Raw genomic sequence first — 15238 nt, 5'->3', positions numbered from 1 at the left:
AGGAAGTTAAAGCTGCATATTTCACCAGCTGCCGAGGACACCGCGGCCAGGCTGACAGTTAGTGTTGGTCCAGTTTTTTTACAAGGCGTACTAAACGGGTGCTTTGGAAGTAGGTGCGTGCGATGCTTTTGTGTCTGGTTGACTACACTTCTTCCAACTTGTGAGTACTTTAAGCGGGAAGAGAGCTGAAACATTCAATTGTGAGCACGATGAACGTTTTTTGCCTTCATTTGATTTTGATTGGAGGAACAGAGACCAGAAACGCAGGGAGAGAGAGGGGGTCATAACATGAAGCAAAATGTAGCTGAAATTGAACAGGGTAGATTGCAGGTAGATTCATCGTAAACTAGCAGGTGTCCAATTCCACCTGATAAGATCCCAGATGCTAAGCTATAACTCACAGATTTTGGCTGGTGTACAATTATTCTGATGCTAGCCAACAAACCCCTCAATGTGTCACATTACGGCTGTAGTACATGATGTAAATACATTAGTGCTGACTCACAGTCAATCCCTCCAATGTCAAGGAAACAAGCTGAAGCAGATGATCATGAAAACGCAATGAGAGTGCCCTGTAAGAGTGCATGGTCAACCAAAGATCTACATTACTCATGAACAACACGTCCAGATAAGAGGCTCAAGGACATTTCAGCAGGATCACACTCCGCTATCAGGAACAAGGGTTATTTGACTGAAGGACACAACGATGCCACTGTGACTTGAGGCTGCGTTTGGAAAAGAAAGTAATGGACATAAATACAACAAAACCCCCCGTGTGACTGATCATGCAACCTCGAATGTGTGTTTGTGAGCTCACCTGAAACACCACTCGTGATTTCTCCAGCAGATACGTCCTCATGTTGGCGCCGATGATACGGAAGCGGGTGTCGAAGCCGATCTCGATGTATTTCCCAAAACGACTGCTGTTGTCATTACGCGTTGTCTTTGCATTTCCAATGGCCTGAGTGACAGAAGACAGACTCAACTCAATATGGTAACTGTGTTTACATTTATTTATACACTTGTGAAGCATGAAGTGCGAAAAAGGAACTAAGTCCATGCCTGCGCATTGAATATGAAGCAGCAGCTGGTTAGCTTAGCTTAGCGCAAAGCCTGGAAACAGGGAAACAGCTTGACTGGCTCGGTCCAAAAGCTAATTTTCTGAGCAGTGTCTTTCTGGACTCTTAACGCTGCCAGGAGTTTAAGAAATAGTCCAGCACATAACACCCCTAAAACTGCCAAGTGCTGTTGTAACACTTTGTTTTTTGTACTGATTGGACAAACCGGATACAGGATGTAAATTAATAAGCTTCAAAGGTGCCAGTAGGCAGACTCTGTTACCTTTGAACAGAGCCAGGCTAACCGTTTTCCCCATTTACCATGTTTTAACTAGGCTGAGCTAACTAGGTGCTGGTGGCATCCCCATATTAACCACACAGACATGAGCGTGATATATTTTAATTCTCAAAATTTCAAAAAGCGCGATCCTTTTTGATTTGGTTTACAACCTTAAATAATCACTCAAACCATCATTGCTATTGGTTTCACACCTACAGATCAGTAGTCTGGTTAAACAGACTTCTGCTCCTCCACAGACGGAAGTTAAAGATGTGGATGGGAAATTCTTGCTGAGCTACTTTACAAATCGTTGCAGTCAGCAGCCTCTGTTCAATAAACTGCATTGATCAACGACCCTACGAGGAATTGTCAGCAGACGGGTGGGGCTACATGCACACTCACACACACTCACACAGCTACACAACCAGCCAGCTTCAACAGAGGTAAATGGTGTGTGAGCACAGAGGGTTCTTGCTGAGTTAAGGCCAAACACACAGTCTTTCACTGCAGACAAGGAGTCTTTCAGCAGAGCAGGTATTAAAATCTCTGCCTGCCTCAGCCAAACACATACAAACACTCTCCCTCTCTCACGCACACACACACACACACACACACGCAGGTTTTGTAATATCGAAAAGGCTGATGCAACCATCTACTCTGCATCCCAGCTCAGAGGCTGAAGTGACATCACTGCGATGATATAAAGCTTTCCATTCATTCTGTCTGCTCGTCTCTGATTGGCTGGAGGTGAGAGTGGTGGCTGCGAGGATGAGAGGGAGGTTAGTATAGCGGTTGGGGAGGACAGACAGGGTGGGGGATGGCAGGAGGTGAAGGAGGAGAGGAGGGGGAGGGTGGTTGTGGCATATGGGCACAGGAGAGCTCTCCAACCCCCCTTTGTCCTTATGACTCTACAGGAAGAAATACAAAACACACACACAGTTAGGCATAAGAGCTGTGTTATCACAGCAGAGTGCAGCTCCCGGCCAGAAACACACAGTGAGGAGGAGAAACTGAAGGGAGAGGGAGGAAGTAAGTGCCAAAAAATCAGCGAGTCAAGAGGAAGAGGAGGACAAGATGAACGACATTCAGCCGATATCATTTACAAATACGCCTGTGAATATACTGTGGAGTAACTGGGCTGAGGAAACAAGCCTCGATACTTAAACCACCAGGAAAAATGATGCAAGACTTGCACTTTGAGGACAAATTCACAGCTATGGAGCAGAGCTTTTCCCCATACTTCACACCCCAAACACGTTTCACAGTTTTAGGCTTCATTTTAAAGCACACAGCTTATGCAACGTTTCATCAAGGGACTTCACAGATGCAGCGAGTGAAACAATCTCTCAGTAAAACTTCTGCATCGACTCTGTTTTTAAAAACAGCTCATAATTAGAATGAAATGCCCATAAGAGGCTTAAAACATGTCATTATCGCTCATTATCATTCTATAATTTTAAATGTTCAGGGTTTCTGGAGGTCTTTCTTATCAGACGGCCTCTAGTCCTCACCTCCATGATGGGGTTGGAGGCCAACACTTTCTCCTCCACGTTGGCCTCGCTGGCTGAGCCGCTGACCGTAGCAAAGTATCTCATGGCGTATTTGGCTGATACCGTCTTTCCTGCTCCGGACTCCCCGCTCACAATGATCGACTGGTTCCTCTCGTCCCTGAGGGATGAGAGAAAAAAGGGTTGTTGTCAGGGTTTCTCTCATCAGAGATGAGGAAGATAGCGCTGAGGATAAGGGTGATGCTTGGCTGTGATTTGTTCTGATCCTGTAAAGCTTAATAATTATAGTTTGACACAAACAATGTCCGGGTTAAGCCCCTGGCAATTAGAAAGTGATGCTTTGATCAACAAACATTTTCAGTGCTCGCAGGCAGAGCAGGTGTTAACACACCTTTTGAACCCGTCTGTTCCTGTGCACACTTTAATATCCCTGCAGGCTGCCCTCCTCATTATCCCGACAACTGAGATCCTGAGGCGGCAATGCTTCATCCCACTCTGCAACCCTTCTTTAGAATCCACTCATAACTGCTGGTAAGCTGAATCTGTTAAGACTAATATATATATACATATATAACAACCTTAGTCCCTCTGGACAAGGTTGGATATTTGCAAAAATGTTTGTCTCATAATTACTTTAATTTTAATTCTCATACCTTACAGTTTTTGGGTTGGTTCAATGCCATTTACATTTTAGAGTTTACCTTCAGTGTAATACTGTATACCATGCATCATCACTCCTCTACATGCTGCTGGCTTTCAAATAACTGAAACGCAGAGTATTGATTATAAATGATAACTTTCTTATTTGATTCTGATTTATTGAGTTTTATCATGTAAAAGAAATATGTGCTTTATTATGAACTATGTGTGAGGCAATTTACACCTGCTCCCTGTTGGATTGTATACAAATCTTCAAATTGACACCAAATTTGGCTCCAAATTATATTTTACTGAATTAAATTACTGAACCTTCTGTGTGTCAATGCGTCCTCTTAGATCCTTGTATGTGGCTCTACTAGTGTAGTTGTTTTCAAATCCTGGCTGGCGACAAAAGGTTGTCATGTTCTTGCTGTCAGAGCCCCAGAATCACTGGAGGACTCGTTGAGATTTAACAGGCTACATGTGTAACATCTGTCAAATCCATTCATAAAACTTTTTTTCTTTCTTCTTTCCCTTTAACTTTTACATACCCTGTATTTGATATTATTGTTTCTGTTATTTGGATTGCTTAATTTTTTGCTTATTATTCTGGTAGAGCCATTTAGAACCTTGTTAAGGTAAAGTGTTACACATTAAGTGCATCATTATTATTCTAATTAAATACCAAGGCTAATTTTGAAGTATTAACATCCACTTCAACATAAATAACTAATACGTTTAACTGTGCATCCCTATGATGCATGCAAGGTCCTTACACATGCTAGCTTCAACTTAAGCTGCTCTGCATTAGTGAACGAAGGCAGGAGGGAGATCTGCTGCTGATTTTGCTGATTAACCTGATATGTTTGTAAACATGTGTTTGTTGGTGTCACAGAGGGGGACTGAAGAGATCTGCTGGTTAACCCCTGCAGAGAGGAGCAGCGTGTTGGTGTACGATTAAAGAGAGAGAAACAGTGAGACCACCATGAGCCTATTTCTAGCTTCACTTTGACCTATAAACACCAATGAGAGAGGGAGGGCTGAGCAATAAGGAAACTAGAACCAAGGCTACTCAGGTAACACACACACACACACACACACACACACACAAACCTGGCCATCTGTTTGTAAGCCTCCTCTGCCACAGCGAAGATATGTGGGTCCATGTCTCCCATGTTCTGACCGCTGTAAGCATTGATGATGTCTGAGCCGTATATCGGCAGCGTCTCATACGGGTTGATGGCCACCAGAACGATTCCTACGACGGAGAGGGAAAGCATGATGAGCTCGCCTGTGGCTGCAATCGACTGCATTAAACAGGTAACACAATAAGATGCTAAAAAAGTAAAAGATGAGGAATTATAATTCAGATGCAGTTTACTGCATATTATTGATCTTCTGTTGTTCATTTTCTAATTTGATGTGTCTTTAAAAATCCTCCTGAAGCTCGATCACTTTCATGGCTCCAAAACTTTGATTTGTTGGGTGATGTAATTAGTGTCCAAAGTCATGAGTAGTACATGAATGTTGTTTTATCACTAATATAACAAATCCAAGTAATGCTGTGTTACTGTGTTGCCAGAAGGCGATTCTTTTTCTGCTCCTGGGTATCTTATGACGACATGTAAACCCGGTATGCCAATTTTTTTGCATAATAAACTTTATGCAAGCCCTTAACTGCAAAAAAATTAAATATCTAATTTATTGAAGCATCTGATACGACAGCACGAAAACCTGAAACTCCAGCTAAACAAAATAAACCTGACAAAGAGCAGGACATGGCAGTGAGACGATGAGAGAGACAAGACGTGAAGAAGCTTGTCCCTTGGTCGACTACGTCTGGTTGTATATCATTTTTTGGCGGGAGGGGCGCTTTTACTGTATTTACTAATATAGGAATAATGGAACTGGAGAGAGAGAGCGAGAGACAGAGAGAGAGAGAGAGAGAGAGAGCGAGAGAGAGAGAGTAACTTGCATAAAGCTAAAACACAATATCATATTGGGGTACGAGAACAAGTAAACAAAACTGACTAATGAAAACTAAATGAAACACATATCATACTGTGTGTTTAAGCTCCTAAATTTACATTGACTATGTATTGAATTTGACTACATTAGAAAACCAATGAAAGACAAGTGATAAGTAGACGTAGCAAACAAAGACATTGCTTAACATTAGAAATAAATTCAATAGAGTTTATCAAAGGTCACAGACTTCAAAGTGGTGCATAACTAATAAGTTACAAGAGGGCCTACATTGTTCAGCTGATTAGTTGCGTGCTTTAATAAGAGTAAAATCAATCTGATTTATTGAACATATTAGATAATATTTAATTCAAAAACAGATTAACTGGTAAATGTTTTCCTGTTGTTTGATCCCAGCTGTATCACACGTAAACAGATTGTTGAAAACAACATAACTATATCTCTCTTTCTCCAGTTTTTTAACTCAAAGCCGCATCACCAGTCTTTTCTCTACTTTAACATCTCTTCAATATTGGTTGTTGATCCAAGATGAACACACAGCAGGGCTTCATTAGACAGTTAATGTGTTGCCTACCGCAGTAAGTGTAGATGAGCTTGGAGTCGACGAAGCGGACTTTGAGGTTGTGCAGCACGGCCGGCTCGTGGAGGTAGCTGAGCGCTGTGAGGTCATTCTCGCCCACCAGGATGTCGGGGTTTCGCAGGTAAGGCAGGTTCTTTGTCTTGGGGTCCAGTTTGTGCTCAATGCTCTGAAGACGAACCAGGAAAAGTTATGATACAAAATCAGCTTTGTTATTTTATGCAAAGATGGTGGATCATTGCAAAACTAAACATGACCTGGGTTAAGAACAAACGACTTGTTTATTTTCCGTTGTACATAATGAGATGACGCAACATGCAACTAACCTCCCAAAAAGAAGATACAAGTTTCTGTGGACACTCACCAGTCGAGGAGGGAGATACATGTCTAATAAAATGTTAATTCCTTATAACAAAAAGCTAAAAGTAAAACGGTTTCTTCCCCCAAAACAAATTCCTGCATTAAATTCCATTGCGACATTTCTTGCATCGGCACACCTTATGTGTTATCCAGACTGTGTGAGGGTGACTGACAGCAGAGAGCCTGTCTTTTAAATCATCAATAACAGATGTCCACTCCCACTTTAAGTATTAAACAGGATTTCATACATATAAAAAACACAATACTATCTTCAGAAGTGTCATGAGACAGGCTACCGATTCACCACGGCTCCACAGCAGAAGCACCAGCCCTCAGTATTATTTGGTATGAATCCGGTTTTCAGTTTCATGCGGAAACTTCAGCCGGGATGCTTCATGCATATTTTCATAATTACATTTTACATTTTCATATCCCTGTTTAAAAGGATCTCTTTCTCTCTCTGATGCTTGTTTGTCATTATGTTTGATTCAGTTACGGGGAGCCTTTTAGCAAACAATATCAGGGATGAATTACATAATGAGACGGCTGGACAGACAAATTAAGTGTGTTGTTTTTATGATGCCGAGCAGCAGCAGCAGCAGCAGCAGCAGCAGCAGCAGCACAGCTATCTGGTCTAAATTAATTGATTAAAAAATAGAATTCTCTAAAAAAAAAAAAACTCTCTAAAAGACAAACAACTCCATTAAGGTCGCACAATCATCATAGCGTGTTATTTTATCAAAAAGAAACCCAAACCAAAAGTACCCTTAAAGCAGTGGTTCTCAAAGTGGGGTCCGCGAAATAATTATAATAAATTTGTAAAAATAATATAATATAAATAATAAAATTGTGCTGTAGCATTGAAACTGCATGTCTATCAATGAGGACCATTTGGGCCAATGAAACAAGCATATTACTCCCAACCATGTTAGCTTTGGACCAATAGAGACTGACATGATCGTGACACATCGAGTCAATCTGTCATAAATCTCTCGACTCACTCAGGTCCCAACAAACCGTTCCTGCAGCTGTCCTGCTGCTGTTCATTTTCTTAAGCTTTTAAGATCAATTACTTAATTACTTAAAAAAGGCCCTCTGTTTTAAAAGTGATATTAACATGATTCAAGTTGAAATGTTTTTATGTTTATCACTATGAAACAGGTCTGAAGTATTTAGGTTGATAAGTTTTACAATACCAAGAGTTCAAATGGCATCTAAGAGTGCAAATGGTAGTAAGCATATACTTCATCAGTGTTACGATTATGAGGGGGTCCTTGAAAATGTTCTCACTGTGAGGGGTCCCTGGCTCGAAAAAGTTTGAGGACCCCTGCCTTAAAGTGACACTAACTGAGTTTTTCATTTACTCACTTTTGTTCTCCTTCATTAGATCCCCTTCATGTGAATGAAAGCATTCGTTCAATACATTTTACATGTATACATTTTTACTGCCAACTCCCTGAAGAACACCACTTAACCTAACCACACCACCAACTGTAAGGGTTGTAGCTGCTGCGGTAGATGCCCATCTCATTAAATCAAATGCTTGCGGTGATTGGCTGCGAGTAAAACCAAACCATACAAAATTCATTTCTTGATCTAATGGTACCACAAGTTATTTCTTCCTACATCTGGGTACAAAATGATACCGGTGTTGTCTGACTGAAATGCTTAAAATATTACGAAGTGCTGGGTGTTTTGGTTGATGCCCAGCCCTAATAAGCAGGTGTCAGTACTTCATATAGAATGGTAGAAACATGTGAGGTAGATTTCATAATTTTGCAGGGTTTTGGGGAATTTGTCCATGTCCTCTTTGACAGAAAAAAAATCATTTATCTCCATCTTACCTTAATTGGCACAAAACATCTTTTTGCTTAGCCTATAGCCTAACTTTCAACCCTATTTCATTGATAACAGTTTTAGAAACAGTCAGAACCAAAGAACTAAAGTAACCTTCTTGATGCTTCTGTCTACATTTAAATATAATCACATAAATATGAAACCATTAGGAGCAATATGGCAAATCGTCTTTCCAGCAGCATGCTTTCATTAGCAGAAGTACTCGTTAATGATTGCTAGAAGTAAGATCTGTGTGCTGGTAGCCGTGTGCAATCAAAGCTGGGGAATTACATTAACGTCTTTACATTTAAAACGCTCCCTGGGGCATCTTTGTAAGCAGGTCTTATTTGTGGAGAGAGCTAATGGTAAAACCAACAGCTGCTAATGAGACCGAGCCCTTTGAAGTGTCTCAGGGGCAGAGAGAGACTGAGACAGAAAGAGCTGAGAGGAGGGAGAAAATAAAATATTCTCCTCTCTCTACTCTCCCATTCATCCTCACCGATCCATCCTCAAGCATGAGCTGCAGAGAGGCGTCGCCATTTTTGTAGTCCTTGCTCAGCTCAGCAGACTTCCACACCTCCTCTGCATCCGGGATCCACACCCGAGCACACTGAGAGACGGGGAAACAGAAGGAGAGGATAAACGTTAGATAAAGTCGTGCCACTGTAGTTTAGGAAAACAAATTATGCAAATGAACATCAATTCAAACCCATCTCAAGACTTTTTTGTATCTTGATGTATGTAACAGGGAAGGCAAGCAGGACATGATGTTGGAGTGATTGAATTTGAAAGTTGAAAAACGGGAGCATCATAACAAACATGGAGAATTGGGGTGGCGCCATAATACACATAATAACAGTGTCTGTCAGGTAGAGAATACAAAGCCCATTGCAAGCTCTTTTGAATACCGGAACCAGCCCGCTGTAAAATGCTTGAGCCGTCACAGAAAACACTTTCCTCAGAGTGAATCATTATTTTTCTTGGGCCTTTTATGCCTTTATTTATGGAGAGGACAGCTGATAGGGTTGGAAACAGGGGGAAGAGAGAGGGGGGTTGACACGCAGCAAAGGGCCGAGGGTGTGAGTTGAACCCGGGGGAGCCACATCAAGGACTGTACTTAATTCTGTTGCGTTCCCGTAACTACGGTATTTTGAGGGGGGGGGGAAGACAGTTTGAGGTGTTGATCATCCAAAAACACACCAATTAACAGTTGTTTTACAAGCTAGCCAACTAATGAATCTTAGCTCTGTGCTGCTCAATTGATGCATGAAATGATTGGTTAAAACTGTTTAGTTCAAGCTTATGAAAGCATATTGATTTTATAAAACAGCACATGATAGTATTTGGATATATGGCCGCAGGGGTCAGCCCTACACACGGGTCTGTATGTGACTGACTGACTGAGTGACGGTAATTTCACAGCTGTAGAGAGAGAGAGTTGCGACATCGCAATGGAGGATCATGGAGCATATTGGACCTCCACTGACACGACTCTCTGTCTATGCGTCTCTGGATACTTTGTTCGGGGAGTAGGCGGGGCTGCTCCTCTGCTGCTCGTCCGCTGTCCTCACCTGCGTCCGCAGCGTGCACCTGCTTTCATATACGTTGTCATCGGCCTCATAAGGACAGTCCTTGTAACACATTACCCACAAAAGCGCACATTGACCTGATGCGGTCAGCCACATACTAGGTTTTGACCTAAACTTGTTAATTTCACCTTGACTACAAAGCCCTATTATTATATTGGTCGCGCTGCAAACGCTGACAGCCTGAGGATCAATATAGGAAACATGTTTAAAAAATGCTAAGTTACTAAACTTATCTGACAATACCTGAAGTATTCTGACCCACAAACCCATCTCATCCAGTTTCTTAAAGAGGTAGTAGTATAATTTAGATAAACTACAGACGCTGATCTAAGTCTACAGCAACTCAGTTCAACTTATGACCCTTTTACATAGAAAGAAGGGCTAGGGGGGAAAATGTACTTCCTTTTTTCTAATTGTTGTGTTGCCGCATGACCTCACAGAGAAAACACTGACTTCTATGTATCCATGAGCACATGGCTCATGATGGTCAGTGAAGCTGTGGGAACGAACTGTTGAACGAATACACGCTCATAATGACCGAAGAATGCAGCTCTGGATGTTGATCAGTCATAACTTCACATTCTCACACACACACACACACACACACACACACACACACACACACACACACACACAGTGTACTATAAAACAGTTTTTTATCTACAGACTTGTGACTGCAGGCAATCAGCTGATCGCAGACATGTGGGAAAACAGTGATGAACACTGGCAGTCACATGGCTGAGGAATCCGGCACACAAACGTACACACGCACACACCGAACCCGTACTTCTCAAGGTGCAGGAGTTTGCCCGACCACTGGGCAGGAACCACAGTGTGACCTTAAAACCCAGACAGAGGACGCCTGCAGTGTGTGAATGTGCGTGCGTGCAGGGAATTGTTTCTCTTACGGTACATTAAAGGTTACCTAAGGGGGAAGATGAGAGCAAATGAAGTTAAAAGGTTTGAGAGGTTCAACAGAACGAGTTCGCGTTACAGTGTTTTATCCACTTCACCTGACATTGATGCGTGTTTGTTTAGTGCCAAGATGCATCACAAGTAAACACGTCAATGATGTAGTGCATGAGAATATAAATAAATGATTGCAGTTAAAGCATTACAGAGGAGAGGCTGAGCATGCACACACCTCTAAACGTCCACTCTACAGGATTAAGACCTGATGTGCTATAATCCCAACACAAATAAGGATTCACTGTTCTGAGCCTCATTAATTTCAAACGTCGGACACAAACGGCGCCCTGTTAACACAGACGCCTTCTTGATGAGGACTCAAATGAAGCGCATGACGAACACTGACTTCCCGGAAGTCGTACATCGATTTCACGGCTCCGTTACGTAAATACATCGTGATAGTTTTATAGGGAGGAGAGAGAAAGATCTTATTGTAGACGGGCACGACGGAGGAGAAACCGCCTAATTCAGCCCTCTGCTTCACCACCAATCATCTGAATCATGAAGTCATGGTCACACACACCCTCGCTCGCCCTCTCTCTCCCCTCTCTATGTTTCTCCACCCTCCTGTTAAACAGAGTGGTGCTGTGAAAAGGCAGCTACAGCCTCCCACAGGACGGAGGAGAAGGAACACTGAAATCATACATAAAGTGTTGAGCTGAGTGACATCATCTGTTTGTCATCCGTGAACGCAGAGCCCTATTGGATGATTTCAAAAGTGGTTTTCTCTAAAGCTCCGCCTCCATCAATCCTCCAAGTTGTCCCATTTTTTCCTTTCTCTAATCCTTTCTCTCTCCACCCCTGCAGGAACACCTAGCTGTGTGATTGGTGTGTTACAGAAGAAGTGATCAGATATCTGCAATCACAAAACAAACACGACTTAAATGAGGGCTATTTTGACTCGTATTGCGATTTCGATATAATTTGCAATATCTCATTTAAATTGAAAAACATATTTGTAGTGGGATTATGGTGTGATTTTTGTGGGGATCTGTACCAAACGAAGATATGTGATACTTATGTCTGTGTATGATGTGTAGGCCAGAACATTAAATTAAATTTTAAATGGTATTTTGACACATTTTACCTTCAACAAATATTGCGCCTTTAGCGATTTTAAAACTGCACTAGGTACATATTGCGCTTTCGATATGATTTCTATTAATTGTTCAGCCCAAACCAAAATCACTTCAACTATAACTATACTACAGGGGGAAATAGTAAACGGTAACAAAACTCATTTAAAGTGAGAGAGTGGCAATGTGAGGTGTGTGTTGTAATGCTGACAGTGTGTGTGGAGAAATGGTCTACAGTGTACTACAGATACTGGATCTATAAAACTAATGGCAAAATTGAGACTTACATTAAACCCATTTTGATTAGAAAACTCTTTTAACGGCTAATTATAATCTCTGCCGGGTGAAGTCTGGGTGGGATCACTGGTTTGGTTTTGTGTGTGTGTGTGTGTACCTGTCCATCCACAGCCTTATATATTTGTGCACATCTATCTCTGTATGCTCAAACAGCCTCTCATTTTCACAAAGGGTGGGACAAAATATCGTCATCCTGACTCGTGTGATACAATTATTGTATCGCTGCTGCCAAATATCGGTATTTACATTTTTTTTTTTTTTTAAATATGGCGCTCTAAACTGATTTCCCCGCAAATTTGTGTCAATCACCTGGCACAAACCCTGATTTATCTGCAATAACTAAAGCTAATGCCAGCTGACAGATTGGCTGAGATGAAGAGAAACAAAGAGTATGTCCACAGTGTGTGCTGAGTTTCAGATCAAAAGCTGCTAAAAAGAGGAGACCCTCAAATACAAGCACAAAGACCAACCCACAGATGAAACCATGATGTCTGTTGTACACCGACACTCACAACTAAGAGATCTGTGACTTCAAACATCTCACACATCTCGATCCTGATCGACATATCTTAATCAACATTTCTGTATAAAGCTCTTTTCACAATAAATAATCTGTGCAATAAACAGCTAATGTAATGGCAGCCGTCTATCAGTCAGCCAGTTGAACAGTTTATACACCTTCTGTTACAGTGTTTACAATGACTTGTCAAAGCTGCAACTGACAGCTTTGTCTTCTTGACACAACCAATGAAAATATGAATAAGGGCAAAATTTACTGACAATGACAAACGAGCAACTGGCATATTATTACTTAATTCAGGGAAATCAGTTTTTATTTGTTGCTTTATTTTATTTTTTTGTTTTCTAAAGTTTTCTAAACAGAAAACTGTATCCTCAGAAGTGATCAAGTCTTGATTAGAAATATTCCACACATTGTAAACATCTCACAGCCTCAATAAAGAGCTGGAACAAAGCAGGTGAAAATACTACAGTGTAACTGTCCGATACAATGATTAAACCTTAAAGCCATGCAGGGGTAACAAAAATATAACTTGTTAAATTACCAACTACAGGAAACACAACCTCCGTTCCTGCCTCTCTCCATCAATCTTTCAATACCACTGTTTCGTTAGTCATTTCACCTTTTTGGGCCCTACGGGAGACCGTCCCAGCAGCCAGCCTCCTAGCAACGGATAGGGAGAGAGGAGGAGGAGAGGCAAAGAGACATAGAGGGAGAGAGAGGGGGAGGAGGGGAGGACGGAGGCTAAAAATAGCAACAGCGAGTTTTGAGCAGCATCACACCTCGCACAGGCATCACTGCGCTACTGAGCACACTTCCTGATCCTCATGATCATCCTCTCCCTCTCCCTCTCTCTCTCTCACACACACACACACACACACACACACACAGAAACAGACACACACACAGAAACAGACACACACACCTGTTTCACACGTCTGTAGGTGTCAGGCTTGATTATTCTGAGTTAGTTAACACTGAAATATGCTGCCAGTCTGCACATTTCTTTTCTCTCCTGTGTGTGTGCGTGTGTGCACCGGACTATGGATGGAAAAGACAGACAGGCAGAAGTGAAATGCAGCTGCGGAGGCTATGAATCATATTTATAGGCCGTGAAACTCCCCTGGGTTCAGAAAACAGAGGAGAGATGAAGGATGAAACTGAACCACACACACGCACAGACGGACTTCGACGTGTTTCAAGGACAAAATCGTCCACAGTGAAACCCAATCTGAGGAAATGTGATGAGTCAGAGAGCAGCCTCTCTGTCTGCCTTACAGAGCGAGGGATGATGGGCGGGCTGGTGTGTTATGGGCGGCAGACGGAGAGGAGAGGGCTGACGAAAATGGAGCAAAGACGTCAGAGCAGCTGTGACATCAGAAGTCACATGACTGAAGAGTCCCTGCATTGAGCTCGTCCTGCATACAGTATGCAGCCTGCATATAAGGGACATACTGTATGTCTTCAATGCATGAACTGAAGTAACTGCTGGGATTAGACTGTGATTTAACCATATATAATCACATTTAGTGAATAAACTTGATCTATTGATTGACTGAATGGGCGCACAGACAAGCAGCCAATAAGACACTTGATTATATTCTTCATCTTCTGTACCGCAGGGCTCAGGGTGTGGTCGCACTAATGCAGGGTCACATGCTTTTTATGTGATGAAACGGTCTTAAGCTCAAAATACAAGGTCAGTAACAGCTGCTCTCATTTAACATGAATGGTGACATATTCAGTGTGATCCTACATTTTCTTTCACTCCAGGAAAACACAGCGAGTCTTCAGTTAATGCACTGAAGATTAAAGAGGCACTCCAGCAGTTTAGAATTGGACCATATGGTTGAGGGATTCACAAGAGACAGATTGAGGAAGAATGGTCACAATAAATCCTCATTACGTGTCAAGCTCAAAAAAACACTTGATCCTACATTTCCCATAATGCAACTTGACTCTGCTTGTCTGGTAAATGGTTAACAAAACAAACTCCAAATACCCAGTTTGTAAAACTGGTTTTCTGTTAAAATAAATGTATTCAAAGTCTCCAAACCCAAGATGAGATAAGCTTCATGACATCACCATGACATCATCAGGGTTGTATTTCAAAAAAATGATAGATGCTAAAGATGTTTAAAACAATAGATTACGCATTACAAGCTCTGCCAATGGTATGATTAGGTACACTTCTTGTCTCCTACGTAGGCATGGTCTTTTATTTCCTCCTCCAAAACGGTTTAATATTTATAACAGTTATAGTTTTATCAATCAAAGAAACAAAACTATTATTGAAGTTTTAACTTTTACCTCATGGTTTTACATACGAGTCTCTTTAAATTAGGGATGCACCCTATTGGATTTTTTGCCAATATCCGATATGCCATATTTTCCAACCCTTTTTGCCGATTGTGATACTGATATATTAGGCACATGTTTTTTCCCACTTAACTGCAGAGAACCTCAAGTCTCCCCTTTAATGGAATAGATATCACCCCTACTCTTATTGTAGTGGCCCACTGGCAGATGCAGACATAACATAA

General features: G+C 41.7%; 1 protein-coding gene across 2 annotated transcripts in view; it reads right to left on the bottom strand.

The window, feature by feature from the left end:
* The window catches only part of myo5aa (myosin VAa), a 55989-nt gene that overhangs the window by 28563 nt on the left and 12188 nt on the right, over positions 1-15238 (bottom strand). For both annotated transcript variants that reach the window (XM_069658515.1, XM_069658430.1), the window contains exons 2-6: positions 8744-8854; positions 6046-6217; positions 4599-4743; positions 2850-3006; positions 818-961 (exon numbers count right to left, since the gene is read on the bottom strand). In XM_069658515.1, coding sequence (XP_069514616.1) covers positions 818-961; positions 2850-3006; positions 4599-4743; positions 6046-6217; positions 8744-8854 — 729 coding nt within the window. The remainder of the gene's footprint in view (positions 1-817; positions 962-2849; positions 3007-4598; positions 4744-6045; positions 6218-8743; positions 8855-15238) is intronic.

The sequence above is a fragment of the Semicossyphus pulcher genome, unplaced genomic scaffold, assembly GCF_022749685.1.
Source record: "Semicossyphus pulcher isolate SPU_LCO1_2020_fin unplaced genomic scaffold, fSemPul1.0.p SCAF_1, whole genome shotgun sequence".
NCBI lineage: Eukaryota > Metazoa > Chordata > Actinopteri > Labriformes > Labridae > Semicossyphus > Semicossyphus pulcher.
This window is presented reverse-complemented; position numbering and strand designations above follow the sequence as displayed.